Source organism: Aotus nancymaae, unplaced genomic scaffold, assembly GCF_030222135.1.
Source record: "Aotus nancymaae isolate 86718 unplaced genomic scaffold, 86718_ANA_hifiasm-v0.15.2.pri h1tg000067l, whole genome shotgun sequence".
Classification (NCBI taxonomy): domain Eukaryota; kingdom Metazoa; phylum Chordata; class Mammalia; order Primates; family Aotidae; genus Aotus; species Aotus nancymaae.
In genome coordinates, this window is record NW_026988482.1 from 18,615,694 (window position 1) to 18,629,718 (window position 14,025).

At 37.0% G+C, this 14,025-nt stretch overlaps 1 protein-coding gene across 3 annotated transcripts in view; it reads right to left on the reverse strand.

Annotated features, from left to right (window-relative positions):
- The window catches only part of ANO10 (anoctamin 10), a 244,775-nt gene that overhangs the window by 218,694 nt on the left and 12,056 nt on the right, over positions 1-14,025 (reverse strand). For 2 of the 3 annotated variants that reach the window (XM_064366972.1, XM_021676146.2), the window contains exons 1-3: positions 9,191-9,343; positions 5,999-6,196; positions 3,264-3,398 (exon numbers count right to left, since the gene is read on the reverse strand). In XM_064366972.1, the coding sequence (XP_064223042.1) occupies positions 3,264-3,398; positions 5,999-6,196; positions 9,191-9,329 (472 nt within the window). In that variant the 5' untranslated portion in view covers positions 9,330-9,343. Of the gene's footprint in view, positions 1-3,263; positions 3,399-5,998; positions 6,197-9,190; positions 9,344-14,025 lie in introns of those variants that run through there. The other variant, XM_012470714.2, reaches the window with a different exon arrangement.

Below are 14,025 nucleotides of genomic sequence, written 5' to 3' on the forward strand. Positions count from 1 at the left end.
AGCAAGATTAAGAATAATATTTCATAAGGACAAAAGGTGCAATTGACAATAAAAAATCTATCAAAAATCTTTATGCAGGCAAAACATAACTACAAAACTCGTAACACAAAGGAAAAGAAAATAAGAAGAGCAAATTGGCAGGAACATAATGAAATTCCCATAATTGTAGAGCTCTAAGGCTATGATGGATCAAGAAAACAAAGTACAAGGGACACAAGAACTACATGACAAAATTAACAATGTATATGTAATATAAATAAATTGTCGGATACAACAAAAATCTAAGTACTCATGATATATGAATATTGATGCAAAAATAATAAAATAATAAATGGAAGTCAGCAGAAAAATAACATAAGCAAGTAGGGTTCACTATGGGAATACATGAATGAGTTAATATTAGAAATTCCATTAACGTCAGTTACCATATTAATAATGTCAGGGATTAAAAAATTAGTCTTCACAGATGCAATTAACATATAAAATATAAATTAAAATAGAAATGTATTACCACACAAAAAATTATTAATAAAGTAGAAGGAATGAATGTTTTCTAAACACAATAAAAATTATCTAGTCAAAAGTCAACATCATGCCGAATGCTCAATATAATACGCATTCTATTTATAAATTGAAGCAATCAGCTGGGAGCAGTGGCTTATGCCTGTAATCCCAGCACTTTGGGAGGCCAAGGCGGATGGATCACCTGAGGTCAGGAGTTCAAGACCATCACGGGCAACGTGGTGAAACCCATCTCTACTAAATATACAAAAATTAGCCAGGCGTTATGGTGCATGCTTGTAGTCTCAGCTACTCGGGAGGCTAAGGCAGTAGAATTGCTTGAACCAGGGAGGCACTGATTGTAGTGAGCCAAGATCGTGCCATTGTACTCCAGCCTGTGCAACAGAGCAAGACTCTGTCTCAAATTAATTAATTAATTAATTGAAGAAATCACTATGGAGGGCAATTTGGCAATAAATATCTACTCTAAAAGATGCATATACCTTTGATCTAACAATTTCACTTCTGGGAATTTCACTTCTGAGAATGTTTTCCTATTTTTAATGAAAACATTGAAGGAAAACAATTAGATGTTCATCAATATGATGACATCTATATGATGGAATACTATGTGGCCTAGAAAAGGAATGAGTTAGGCCTAATTTGGTATTCTAGAATAATTATCAAAATACATTGTTAAATAAAAAAGCAAGGTCCAAAATGGTATGCACAATATACTCCCTATCTGTCTGAACATGTCGTCTCTTGAACAGAATTTCTTTAAGGGTATATAATAGGGAGACAACAAAGGGATTTGGAACATAGGATAGGGAGGAGACAACTTTTCATTATCTAAATTTCTGTACTATTTGAATTTTCATCATATATATGTATTATTTTTTAAATTGACAGAAACTAATAAAAAATAAGTGTGAAAGTTGTAAGATGCTTGGGAGAAGTATTTTCCTGCCATATGTTATGTAAATAAAAAAGAATCATTTTTATGTCCACAGTACAGATGATAAACCCTGTTTTCATCAGAACTCTGAATACAGTTCAGAATAGGCTAGAATAAACACTACATCTTACTTAAAAAAAGATTTGCTATAAAAAAGTAAAAATAATAATGTAACCTAAGAAAATACTTTGAAATGCAAGAAGGTCGAGAAAGATGAGAATTTGAAAAAGCTCTGTCAAAAGTAAGGCACAGTTCTGAACACAAAAGAGGAAGTTAGGAAGAGTTAGAAAGGAAGTTAGAGAGTTAGGAAGTTAGGCAAATAAAAGAAAATATCAGGCGGCCTTCTATTCCCCATCATGTCTAAGGAAATCAGGAAGAGCAGAGAAGATACAGCATCACCTATGAAGAAGTCTTGCTAAAACTTTCCCAGTTTTCAGGAAAAACAGAGGATAGGGAAACAATGAGAAAACAGTCTATAAGAAAAATGGCATAGTCTCTTGAGCAAGTCGATGTTATGAGGGAAAAACTGGAAAGAGAAACTATTCTATATTAAAAGAAACAGACATAACCAAACAACATGAGTTAACCTAGACTGAATCTTAGTTTGGGCAAACAAGCTCTAAAATATATTTGGCAACAACTGGGAAATGTGAATATGGACTGGTTCTTAGGGATCTGTCTGCCTGGATGACAACTGGAAGGTGGTATCACACTGACTATTAAAAGTAAATCATATGGTTCCAGCTACTCAGGAGGCTGTGCAGGAGATCACTTGAGCCCAGGAGGTGGAGGCTGTAGTGAGCTATGTTCATACCACTGCACTCCATTCTGGGTGACAGAGCAAGACTCTGTCTCAAACAAACAAACAAATGAACAAACAATGATGACAACAACAAAAACCCAAACAGACTAGGAGACACAGAAGCTTACATGTTTAAAGTATATCTCAGGCAGCAAAAAATGTTTTGAAGCCAGATCGGTACAGTGGCTCAGTAATCCCAGCTCTTTGGGAGGCTGAGGCAGGCAAATCACAAGGTCAGGAGTTTGAGACCAGCCTGGCCAACATGGTGAAACCCCATCTCTACTGAAAATACAAAAATTAGCCGGGCATGGTGGCATGCACCTGTACTCCCAGCTACTCGGGAGGTTGAGGCGGGAAAATCGCTCGAGGTTGCAGTGAGCCAAGATCACACCAGTGCACTCCAGCCTGGGCAACAGCAAGACTCTGTCTCAACAAAAAAAAAAAGTTCTGAAGCCTTGCCACTATCTGGGTTTGAAGCAAACTTGGAATTATGCATTGTAGTAAACTCTTGCATTCTGCAAACTAGTATTCTCATTAAAATGAAATTACACAAAACCAAAAAGTTGCAAAATTCTGATTTGCATACCCAGTGAGATCAGAGGAAATGGAAAGAGTGCTCCAGGAAAAGATCATGTTTTCCCTTTTATATTCCTCCACAGATTTTCATGTACGATGTTACGGCATAATGTAAGCTTTGCTCATTTTAATTGAGTAATACATGCATGTGTTCACACTGAATTTTAAGCTAACTGTATGCTATGAGAGCTTGATAAATAAGTAGTCAGCCATATAAAACAAACATATTGATTTAAAGATGCAATATAATGAGGTTCCAAAGGGAAAAGATATGTTCATAAAAATACAAGTTATTGTAAGGTTATATAAGTTCTTCTGTAAGAGGAAAAAAGGGCATCTGTGTAATTTGCTGTTTATGTCTATTAAGAAAAAAACTCAGTTGTATTAGAATGTGTATTCATGAAATTGGTTAACATAGTGACTTACATAATGATTTTCCTGGATACAACTTTGCCTGGGGGTAGCCAGGGATCATTTTTTCATCTTTAGCTCTAAGATTTTCAAGTTCATGTTTGATAATGAATTGACATTCTGCCATTGTCAGGAAATCATCATTATTATCTAAAATAAAACAGAAATTACCAGATTTTTTTAGTAACAAACGAACTAAAAATATTCCAATTACCTGAGATTATGGAAATAGTGGTGTAAACAATAAACAACGTGTATGAAACTGGCAAATTCAATAGAACATAAAGCTTTTTAGATATAAGAATAAAAAAAATTCTGTTATGCCTTCATGTAATACAATTCTACAATAACCATTTTAATAGTTATAGTAGAAATATTCAACAAGCATATAATTGATCTCATTTAGTACTAATGAGCAGAAAGCAGTATGTTCTTGAATCCTGATAATAAGTTAAATTTTTTACATTATACTATTAACGTATTATTACATTAAACCAAAGATGGAACTGAAGAAGTCTGCCTATGGCAAATTATCCTTCTTCAAACTCTCAAGCCCATTCCATTCCCTTCTGGAGTCAAACTAATCTTCCATTAATGAGAGAGAAGAAAGTCTTGTAAGAAAATATTGTTGCTACATTTTTCCTGTCCAGTCTATCATCGATGGGCATTTGGGTTGGTTCCAGGTCTTTGCTATTGTAAACTGTGCTGCAATGAACATTCGTGTGCATGTGTCCTTATAGTAGAACGATTTATAATCCTTTGGATATATGCCCAGTAATGGGATTGCTGGGTCAAATGGAATTTCTATTTCTAGGTCCTTGAGGAATTGCCACACTGTTTTCCACAGTGGTTGAACTAATTTACACTCCCACCAACAGTGTAAAAGTGTTCCTATTTCTCCACATCCTCTCCAGCATCTATTTTCTCCAGATTTTTTAATGATCACCATTCTAACTGGCGTGAGATGGTATCTCAATGTAGTTTTGATTTGCATTTCTCTAATGACCAGTGATGATGAGCATTTTTTCATATGTTTGTTGGCCTCTTGTATGTCTTCTTTTGTAAAGTATCTGTTCATATCCTTCGCCCATTTTTGAATGGGCTTGTTTGTTTTTTTCTTGTAAATCTTTTTTAGCTCGTTGTAAATTCTGGATATCAGCCCTTTGTCAGATGGGTAGGCTGCAAAAATTTTTTCCCATTCTGTTGGTTGCTGATTCACTCTATTGACTGTTTCTTTTGCCGTGCAGAAGCTGTGGAGTTTGATTAGGTCCCATTTGTCTATTTTGGCTTTTGTTGCCAATGCTTTTGGTGTTTTGGTCATAAAGTCCTTGCCTACGCCTATGTCCTGAATGGTTTTGCCTAGGTTTCTTTCTAGTGTTTTTATGGTGTTAGGCCTTATGTGGCACATATACACCATGGAATATTATGCAGCCATTAAAAATGAGGAGTTCGCATCCTTTGTAGGGACATGGATGAACCTGGAAACCATCATTCTCAGCAAACTGACACAAGAATACAAAACCAAACACCACATGTTCTCACTCATAGGAGGGTGTTGAACAAGGAGAACACATGGACACAGGGAGGGGAGCACTATACACGGGGGTCTGTTGCGGGGGAGTGGGGGGGACAGCGGGGGGGGGGAGTTGGGGAGGGATAGCATGGGGAGAAATGCCAGATATGGGTGAGGGGGAGGGAGGCAGCAAATCACACTGCCATGAATGCACCTATGCAACAACTTTGCATGTTTTTCACATGTACCCCAAAACCTAAAATGCAATAAAAAAAAAAAAATAAAAATAAAATAAAATAAAAAAGAAAATATTGTTGCTATTTGACAGGTGAATCCTCTTAAATAAGGTAAATTTCATCTTGAACATTTATTCACTAAGGTACAAAAATCCAGAGTAAGTTAATCCAAAGAAGTCTAATCCCATATTCTAACTCTGAAAGCCCTGGAAGGGATCAGCTTGATTCTGAAACCAAGCTCCCATTCTGTTATATCTACCCCGGCTTTCCCAGTGCTTTCCCAGTTCTCTAGCAGAGAAAATATTCTCTACTAGAACCTGCTTTGGGGCCAGTATAGAGCCAATGACCCTATCACATTCAGCAGGAGCCAGAAAATTCAGGAAATGAGGTTTGTAGGGTACTGAACTACTACTGTGTTTCTTATTAAGATTTTTCTAATAAATACTCACATGTGGTTATTTGTAGAAAATAATCTCTACTTATAAGATGCAATTTTTTATAGTTAATTTCTTATTACTTTACATGATTTTTTTTGTAGAGTTAGAAAATATAATATGTAATTTATTATTTTTTTTTTGGTGTATTCTGTTAACTTAGAATTGGTGACAATCATTCTGCTTTCAAAAATAGTATTTTTCTATAACAAGCTACTGAATACTCATCATTATAAGAATTGTAAGTTACACATGTCCTTCTAATTTGTGTTCATCCAGAGGGGGGCAAAGGATGGTGATGGGCCAAATCTGGCCTGCCACATGGTTTTATAAATTAAGTTTTATTGCAACACAGCCTTGCCCATTCATTTACTTATGGTCTATGGCTGCTTTTTTGCTCTACAATGGCAGTGTTAAGTAACTGCAGCAGAGACCACAGGACTGTAAAGCCTAAAATACTCACTATTTGACCCTTTGCTGAAAAAAGTTTGCTAAGCCCTGATCTATTCATCAAAAACTTCTTTTTGATAAATGGATTCTAACAGAGACAAATAACTTAGGGCTTACCATCAAAACCTTTGAAGTTCTGTCTGGTTCTGTATGTGAAGGCTCTCATGGTGTTATCATTGCACTCTTTCACCAATCCCACTGCTTCTGCCCCCAGTAACATTCTAATCTTGGAGGCACCAACAAGATATAAGTTCTTATTTTCTAGTGTTTCTTGCTCATATTTATTTAACAATGGTCTAAATAACAACTGAGCACCTATAAAAACAAAAGGTAAGGACAATCTTAGAAACAAACATAAAAGTTTCACAAATAAAAACTTTCTAAATAAATATAATATTTCTAGTTTGGTAGAAGAAACAAATTATATTAGCAATTTAAATCCATCTTCCAGGTAAATAACATAAGTACATTGGGGATGTCAGTTCTTTATAGTTTTTTAATAAATGCAAAAACTGAAAAATGTAGCACTAAGAAACCTGCCACTCATTCAAATGAGAAGTAGATATGAGAACTTAATATTTATGAGCTATAGGTATAAAAGTGTACCGAGCAAAAATATAGAACAAAGATTGCAGTTTCTTAATATAGACATAATAGAACAAAATTTAAGGAAATTAATTTGGAACAAAATATTTCAGTTAAAAAAATGTAATACAATTACAATTACATTGGACTATAACAAATTTTGTGAATGTTAAGTACTAAGTAATAAAAAGCAATATAACTTTTCAGTGATTTTTCCCAAAAATTTCTATGTTCTATTTGGTTTCACGATATTTTTCTGATACAAGTTCCCAAAATGTGAAAAGATGTCATAATTTGATAATATAATAATTACTTAAAAGATTATTAAAAAAAGATTCATTCTACCTATATGAAATTTTTTTTTTTTTTGACACAGGGTCTCACTCTATTGCCTAGGTTGGAGTGCAGTGGCACAATCTTATCTCACTGCAACCTCCACCTGCTAGGTTCAGGTGATCCTCCCATCTTTGCCTCTCAAGTAGCTGAAACTACAGGTGCGTGCCACCACGCTAAGGTATTTTTTGTATATTTTTGTAGAGACAGGGTTTTACCACGTTGCCCAGGCTGGTCTTAAACTCTTGAGCTCAAGAGATCCACCCACTTTGGACTCCTGAGTGGTGGGATTACAGGCATGAGCCACAGTGCCTGGCCTCAAACTTTTAAAAGTACAGTTATTTCTTTACTATTTACCCCCTAGAGATAGTTGACAGGAATTATGAAAATATTAATCAAATAATAGGATCATGAGAAGAATTTATACTTCGCTTATCAAATAAATTAATATATTAAGATTAATGTATTATGACACTATTATGTAGGTAATTTACAATAAAGCTATTAAAGACTTTAGTAAAAGGTATAATCAGTTTACAGAAAACACAAATGGCTCTTAAATATAAGATCCTCAACCTCACTCATATTAAGATAAATGTAAAAACTATACCAATATGCTGTTTCTCACTTCTCACACTGCAAAGATGGAAAGTTTGATAATAAGTTGGTGAGTGTGGTAGCCGTGAAATACCCCACTCCACCAGGTCTCCCCTCAAGAGAAGCTGCTTTGAAGAGCAGGGTTGACTGCCAGGCTCCTGTTGCCATACCTTAAGATGCTTCTCCCAGCGGCTTCCAGCCATTAGCTGAGCACAGAGGGAACACTGAAACAAGGCCATTCCTGTGCAACTTAAGTTTCCTTTAAAGGCAACTTTAAGCCTAGCTGTTTCTCAGAAGTGGGCTGTGGTCTGAGGCATACAAGCCATTTTTAGAGGAGTAGAAACTGGTATAACCTTTTTTTTCTAATTAGTTAATTCGTTTATTTATGTTGAGACACAGTCTTGCTCTATCGCCCAGACTGGAGTGCAATGGCACTATATTGGCTCACTGCAACCTCCGCCTCCCAGGTTCAAGTGATTCTCCTGCTTCAGTTCCCCAAATAACTGGGATTACAGGTACATGCAGCCATGCCCAGCTAATTTTTGTATTTTTAGTAGAGATGGGGTTTCACCATACTGGCCAGGCAGGTCTTGAACTCCTAACCTCAAGTGATCCGCCCGCCTCAGCCTCCCAAAGTCCTGGGATTACAGACGTGAGTAACTGTGTCTGGTCTAGTATAACCTTTATGAAGAACCATTTGTCAACATCTTGATTTGAAAAAAAGCATTTTTTTCAGATATTTGGTGATCTTTCATTATATGTTCATATTTAGGAAAGAAGCTCTGTGAGGCTAAATGGAAGTTCTGAGGCCTTATATGAAGCTCATCAAGGATGGCCTTTAATGTAAGGTCTTCCTCCCCTCCATTGACCTTTCCCAGAAGCAATGACTTTCAAATTGTTCAGGTGATTCCTTTGTTATTTGTTTTCATGCCATCAAATAACATGCTTACAGAGCTATTTCTTGATTTTTCAGTTTTAAGCATTGAAGATGAGAATTTAGCTCACTTTCCTTCTTCACCATTTCCATTCACCATTCCCATCACCTTTTCTCACATTATGGTTGAATCATCCTTTGGTTTCATCAAGTCAGTGTGTGATTATGACTACATGTTATTTAGAGCTGAGCCTTATAGTATGCTATGATTTTCCTTTCTCCTACTTTCCATTTTCCCAAAAGTTGCTGTCTTGTGTTATCATTTGCTTAGTTTATTATGTACCTATCAATAATCCAATACCCCAAGTTCTCTGCCAACTATGTCTCTCCTTGATCCACTGACATGAAAGACAAGGATCATGGAGCTCTTTTACAGTAGGTATACGCATGATTCCTTTGTTCATGCCATGCATTGCTTTGTGGCAGCTCTTCCACGTACTTTTCTTTAATTTGAATTTTTTTTCTACCCTGATACATCTTTGCAGGCAGAGACCATATTTCTCTCTCCCATAGCATCATAACTGAAACAGAAAGAGCATACAATAGATACTTGTCCGTTCATTTGACAAATATTTCTTAAGCACCTACTATGCACCAAACACGGTGGTAGGCATAGTATTTAGAGCTGTGAAGAAAACCACTCATGCTGCTTTCAGTTTAATGGAAACTTAAAGCCTAATGTTGATTTAAGACCTCCTTTCAAGTGCTAGTTAGCTAATAAAAGGCAAAAATAAATAAATAAACATTAGTAAATAAATCAATGAAAATTATAAAACACATTTGCAAATATGTTTTTAGTGACTAAACATACAGTGCGGGAGGCCAGACTTAGTCTACTGAGTAGTGACTATTTTACTCACCTCCATCTTTTTTTGGAGCTATAATTCTGTTTTTCAGCCATTCTTTGGTTTCTTCTTTGACATCCTGAGCAAATTCTATGACCACCAAAGGCATGAAAGAACTCTCAGAAGTATCCAAAGCTGATAAGGTCACTTTCATCTTTGACAAAGCTGCTGAAAATTAAAATAAAGAGCAAAAATGGGTTGTATTATGGCAAAAAGAAATATGCTATAGACTTCATTTTCTCTCATTTATACCTAATTCTGGCTTCCAAGACAAAAGCAAATTTCTCATGCTTCAGATGGGTTATGACAGACTCAACCAATGGTTCAAAGTGCACATGTGAGTCAAACTTCAGAAAGAACACCATCCTTTTCTATAAGCAGCTCAGAATACAGCAGAATAGACATTTGTGTAAATGAAGAATACAATGTAAAATGTGCTCTCACACAAGTGGAATAAGTTAAGTATTTACAAATAATGTGACATCTGAACAGGATTCAGAGGAATGAGTAGGAGTTTGCCAGATACACAATGAGTGGTATCCTTAGTAGACGAAATTATATTTCCCTAGAAAATAATGATGAAAAAACAGCCAAGAGGCTCAGAGAAATACAAATGTTTAGGTATGGTTGGAACATTAGCTTTGTATGGGGGGAAAGAAAGGTGGGAATGAACTGGTATCCAACTAGGGTCCCAGATTACAAAGGAAATGGGCTTTGTCTAACATACAATGGAAGTCACCAATTCATTATGAGCAGGGAACTGATGTAGTCAGTAGGGAGCTATTACAGATCACAAAGGGTCAGCCTAGAGTGTGGAAGGCCAGTTAGGGGGCCATTAAAGTAGTCTAGAAAAAGCTGATACTGGCCTGAACAATGACAATGAAGAGGAAAGGATAGCTTAGGGGTTAAATCTATAGAAGCAGACAACTGGACTGAATAAAACTACTGAAAAAAAAAAAAAAGAAAAAGAAAAACTCACAGTGGGTAATGAGTAGTCAGGGTGTAATTATATGGAACTCTCTACAGTACCCATCTCAGCTAGCAGAACCACTACTATACATTTCCTCCAAAACTACTTATCCTCAAAGTGACATATTAACTATGAACACAAGCCAAGACTTCTACTTCCAGGATAGCAGATTAAGGGGTTCAGACAAACTCTTCTGCTGAAGACAACTAGACAATACACACCCACACTCACATACTCTCATATATATATGTGTATATGCATGTGACACCACATGTGGAAAATTTCACACATAAGTACTTAGCACAAAGTTCATCTCATGTACAAAATTTTTTAAAATATTACGTAAAATTACTTTTAGCCTATGTGTATAAAGTGCATGTGAAGTATACATTTCATGTTTAGCCTTGGGTCCCACTCCCAAGAGTTCTCATTATATAAACTCAAATATTCAAAAAAAAAAAATCAAAAATCTGAAACTCTATTGGTCCCAGCATTTTGGATAAGGAATACGTAACCTGTATTTTTTTTTTTTTTTGAGACGGAGTTTCACTTGTTACCCAGGCTGGAGTGTGCAATGGCGCAATCTCGGCTCACCGCAACCTCCGCCTCCTGGGTTCAGGCAATTCTCCTGCCTCAGCCTCCTGAGTAGCTGGGATTACAGGCATGCGCCACCATGCCCAGCTAATTTTTTGTATTAGTAGAGACGGGGTTTCACCAATGTGGACCAGGATGGTCTCGATCTCTTGACCTCGTGATCCACCCGCCTCGGCCTCCCAAAGTGCTGGGATTACAGGCTTGAGCCACCGCGCCCGGCCCATAACCTGTATTTTAAAAAATGTGTGAATAACAAAAAGCCAACTAAGCTGGGCATGGTGGCTCACACCTATAATCCCAGCTATTTGGGAGACTGAGACTAGACAATCACTTAAGCCCAGGAGTTCAAGACAAGCCTGGGCAACACAGCAAGACCCTGTCACCAAGAAAAAAAAAAAAGGCAGTGGGAAATAATGGAGTCCACATCTAGAAGAAAGCTAAGCACTTGCAACCAGTTTCTCTGGGGCCTCTGCTGAGAGGGTGAGAAGCTAAGCAGCTTCTGTTGGCCATGGGAGGCTAGGAAACAAAACGAGTATGTAATTTGAACTGGGACCTGAAAGGCTACATCCTAAACATAATAGTGAATGAGAATTACATCACCCTGATAGGAACTAAATTTTAGGTTTGTATCATCCCAATTAGGAGAAAAGTTAGTACATATGAAAATGAAAAATAGTAACAAGCAATAGAAACAAACACATAATAGATCCAAATTATTTAAAATAATTATCATAAATTCAAAGAACTAAAAGATTGATAATTTTGGCAAAGAACTGAAAACTCTTTTTTTTTTTTTTTTTTTTTTTTTGAGACGGAGTCTTGCTCTGTCCCCAGGCTGAAGTGCAGTGGTGTGATCTTGGCTCACTGCAACCTCCGCCTCCTGGGTTCAAGTGATTCTTCCGCTTCAGCCTCCCAAGTAACTGGTATCACAAGCATGTGCCACCACGCCCGGCTAATTTTTGTATTTTTAGTAGAGATGGGGTTTCACCATGTTGGCCAGGATGGTCTCAATCTCTTGACCTTGTGATCTGACCACCTCGGCCTCCCAAAGTGCTGGGATTACAGGCGTGAGCCACCGTGCCCGGCCCTGAAAACTCTTTTTAATGGAAATTCTAGAATTTAAAAATATGAGTCAAAATTTAAAAACCAAGGGAGGCTTTAAAGAAAATCAGACAAAACTAAAGATAAAAACCAAACAATAACATAGGCACAAAGAAAATATCTAGAACTAAGCTGTGAGAACAAAAAAGGAAGAACATACAGTAAAAAGAGTACGAGACAAGGAACTAGAAGGAACTAAAAGGGGGAGGTATTAGAGTAAAAACAGTATTTGAAGAGAGACTGACCAAGAATTTCCCAAAGCTGACAAAATATACCAAGGCACAGATTTAAGAATCTCTATATACCCTCATCAGGATAAATAAAAAGCGTAGTAAAAAACAATTAAAAAAAAAAAAAGACACAGAAAAATCTTAAAGCAGAAAAATAACGACAAATACTTTGAAGAGCAATAATTAGACTGAAAGAATATCTTCAATGTCCCAAGAGAATATTATGGCTAATCCGAAATTATATAATTGGTCAAAATATACCTTAAGAATAAAAGAGAAATAAAGCCCATTTTCTTTTTTTCTTTTTTTGAAATGGAGTCTTGCTCTGTCGCCAGGCCAGTGCAGTGCTGCAATCTTGGGTCACTGCAACCTCCACCTCTGGGGTTCAAGCGATTCCCCTACCTCAGCCTCCTGAGTAGCTGGGACTACAGGCATGTGCCACCATGCCTGGCTAATTTTTTGTATTTTAGTAGAGACAGGGTTTCACCATGTTGGCCAGGATGGTCTTGATCTCCTGACCTCATGATCTGCCTGCCTTGGCCTCCCAAAGTGCTGAGATTACAGGCGTGAGCCACCATACCTGGCCTAAGCCATTTTCAAACAGAAAAATTGAGAGGATTCATCAGCATGCTTAAATTTAAAAAAAATGAAACAGTATTTTTTTTTTTTGAGACAGGGTCTCACTCTTTTGCCCAGGCTAGAGTATAGTAGCATGTGCCACCACACCCAGCTAATTTTTGTATTTTTTGGAGAGACAGGGTTTTGCCACGTTGCCCAAGCTTATCTTGAACTCCTGGGCTAAAGTGATCCTTTCACCTTGGCCTCCCCAAGTGCTAGGACTTCAGTTTCACATGTAAGCCACTGCACCCGAAACAGAGTCTTGCTCTGTCACCCAGGTAGCCTGGAGTACAGTGGTATGATCGTGGCTCACTGCACCCTCAAACTCTGGAGCCCAAGCAACCCTCCCACTTCAACCTTCCAAGTAGCTGGAATCACAGTTGTGTGCCATGGCACCCAGCACACAACTTATGTTTTGTAGAGACAGGGTCTCCCTATGTTGCCCAGGCTGGTCTCAAACTACTGAGCTCAAGCAATCCTACCACCTCGGCTTCACAGAGTGCTGGGACTGCAGGTATGAACCAGCATGCCTGGCCAAGAGTGTTAAGACAGAAGGAAATGATTGCAAATGATCAGGCAACTGGAACATAGAGATCTTATATTTAGTGAGCAGACGGCATTCATAATACAGGAACTCCCCTATCGCCTTTTAAATTTAATTTCTTCTTTACTAAATTTCTCTTTTGTTGGATTTCTCACTACACATAACACATTATACTAGGTACCTACATACATGATTCTACATAATCTTCCTAAAACCCTATAATTTATACTTTAAAAAGCAAGAGGAAAATTGAACCAAGTCACTTTGTTTAGCTCATATAGAGAAAATAGTCATTAGAGATATCCAAATTCTATATGTTGTTTCCTACTGAATGAAACCTTAATTTTGAATTGTCTACCATACAACTCTGTTGAAGATGATCTAAACAGAGTTCAAGACAAAATGACAAAGCAAAACCACATTACAGAATATTCTGGCCTAAAGCAAAATTAAATGTATCAAAAATTAAGTAAAACAGTGCCCAAATATTAATAACAAAAAATAGTCAGCAGCCAAAAAGTAAACCTCAAGCCAAAATCATGACAACTGAAGACAATACCAACAATGTACTGATAACAATGGATCCTTTTGACAATCTCAAGAATTCCAACCATTTACAGTCATGCATCACTTAATGAAAGTTCTGAGAAACGGGTTGTTTCACTGTTGTGGAAACATCACAGAGTGTACTTATACACTAGATGGCATAACCTACTACATACCTAGAGTATACAGTATAGCTTACTGCTCCAAGGCTACAAACCTATACAGCATGTTACTGCACTGATTCCTG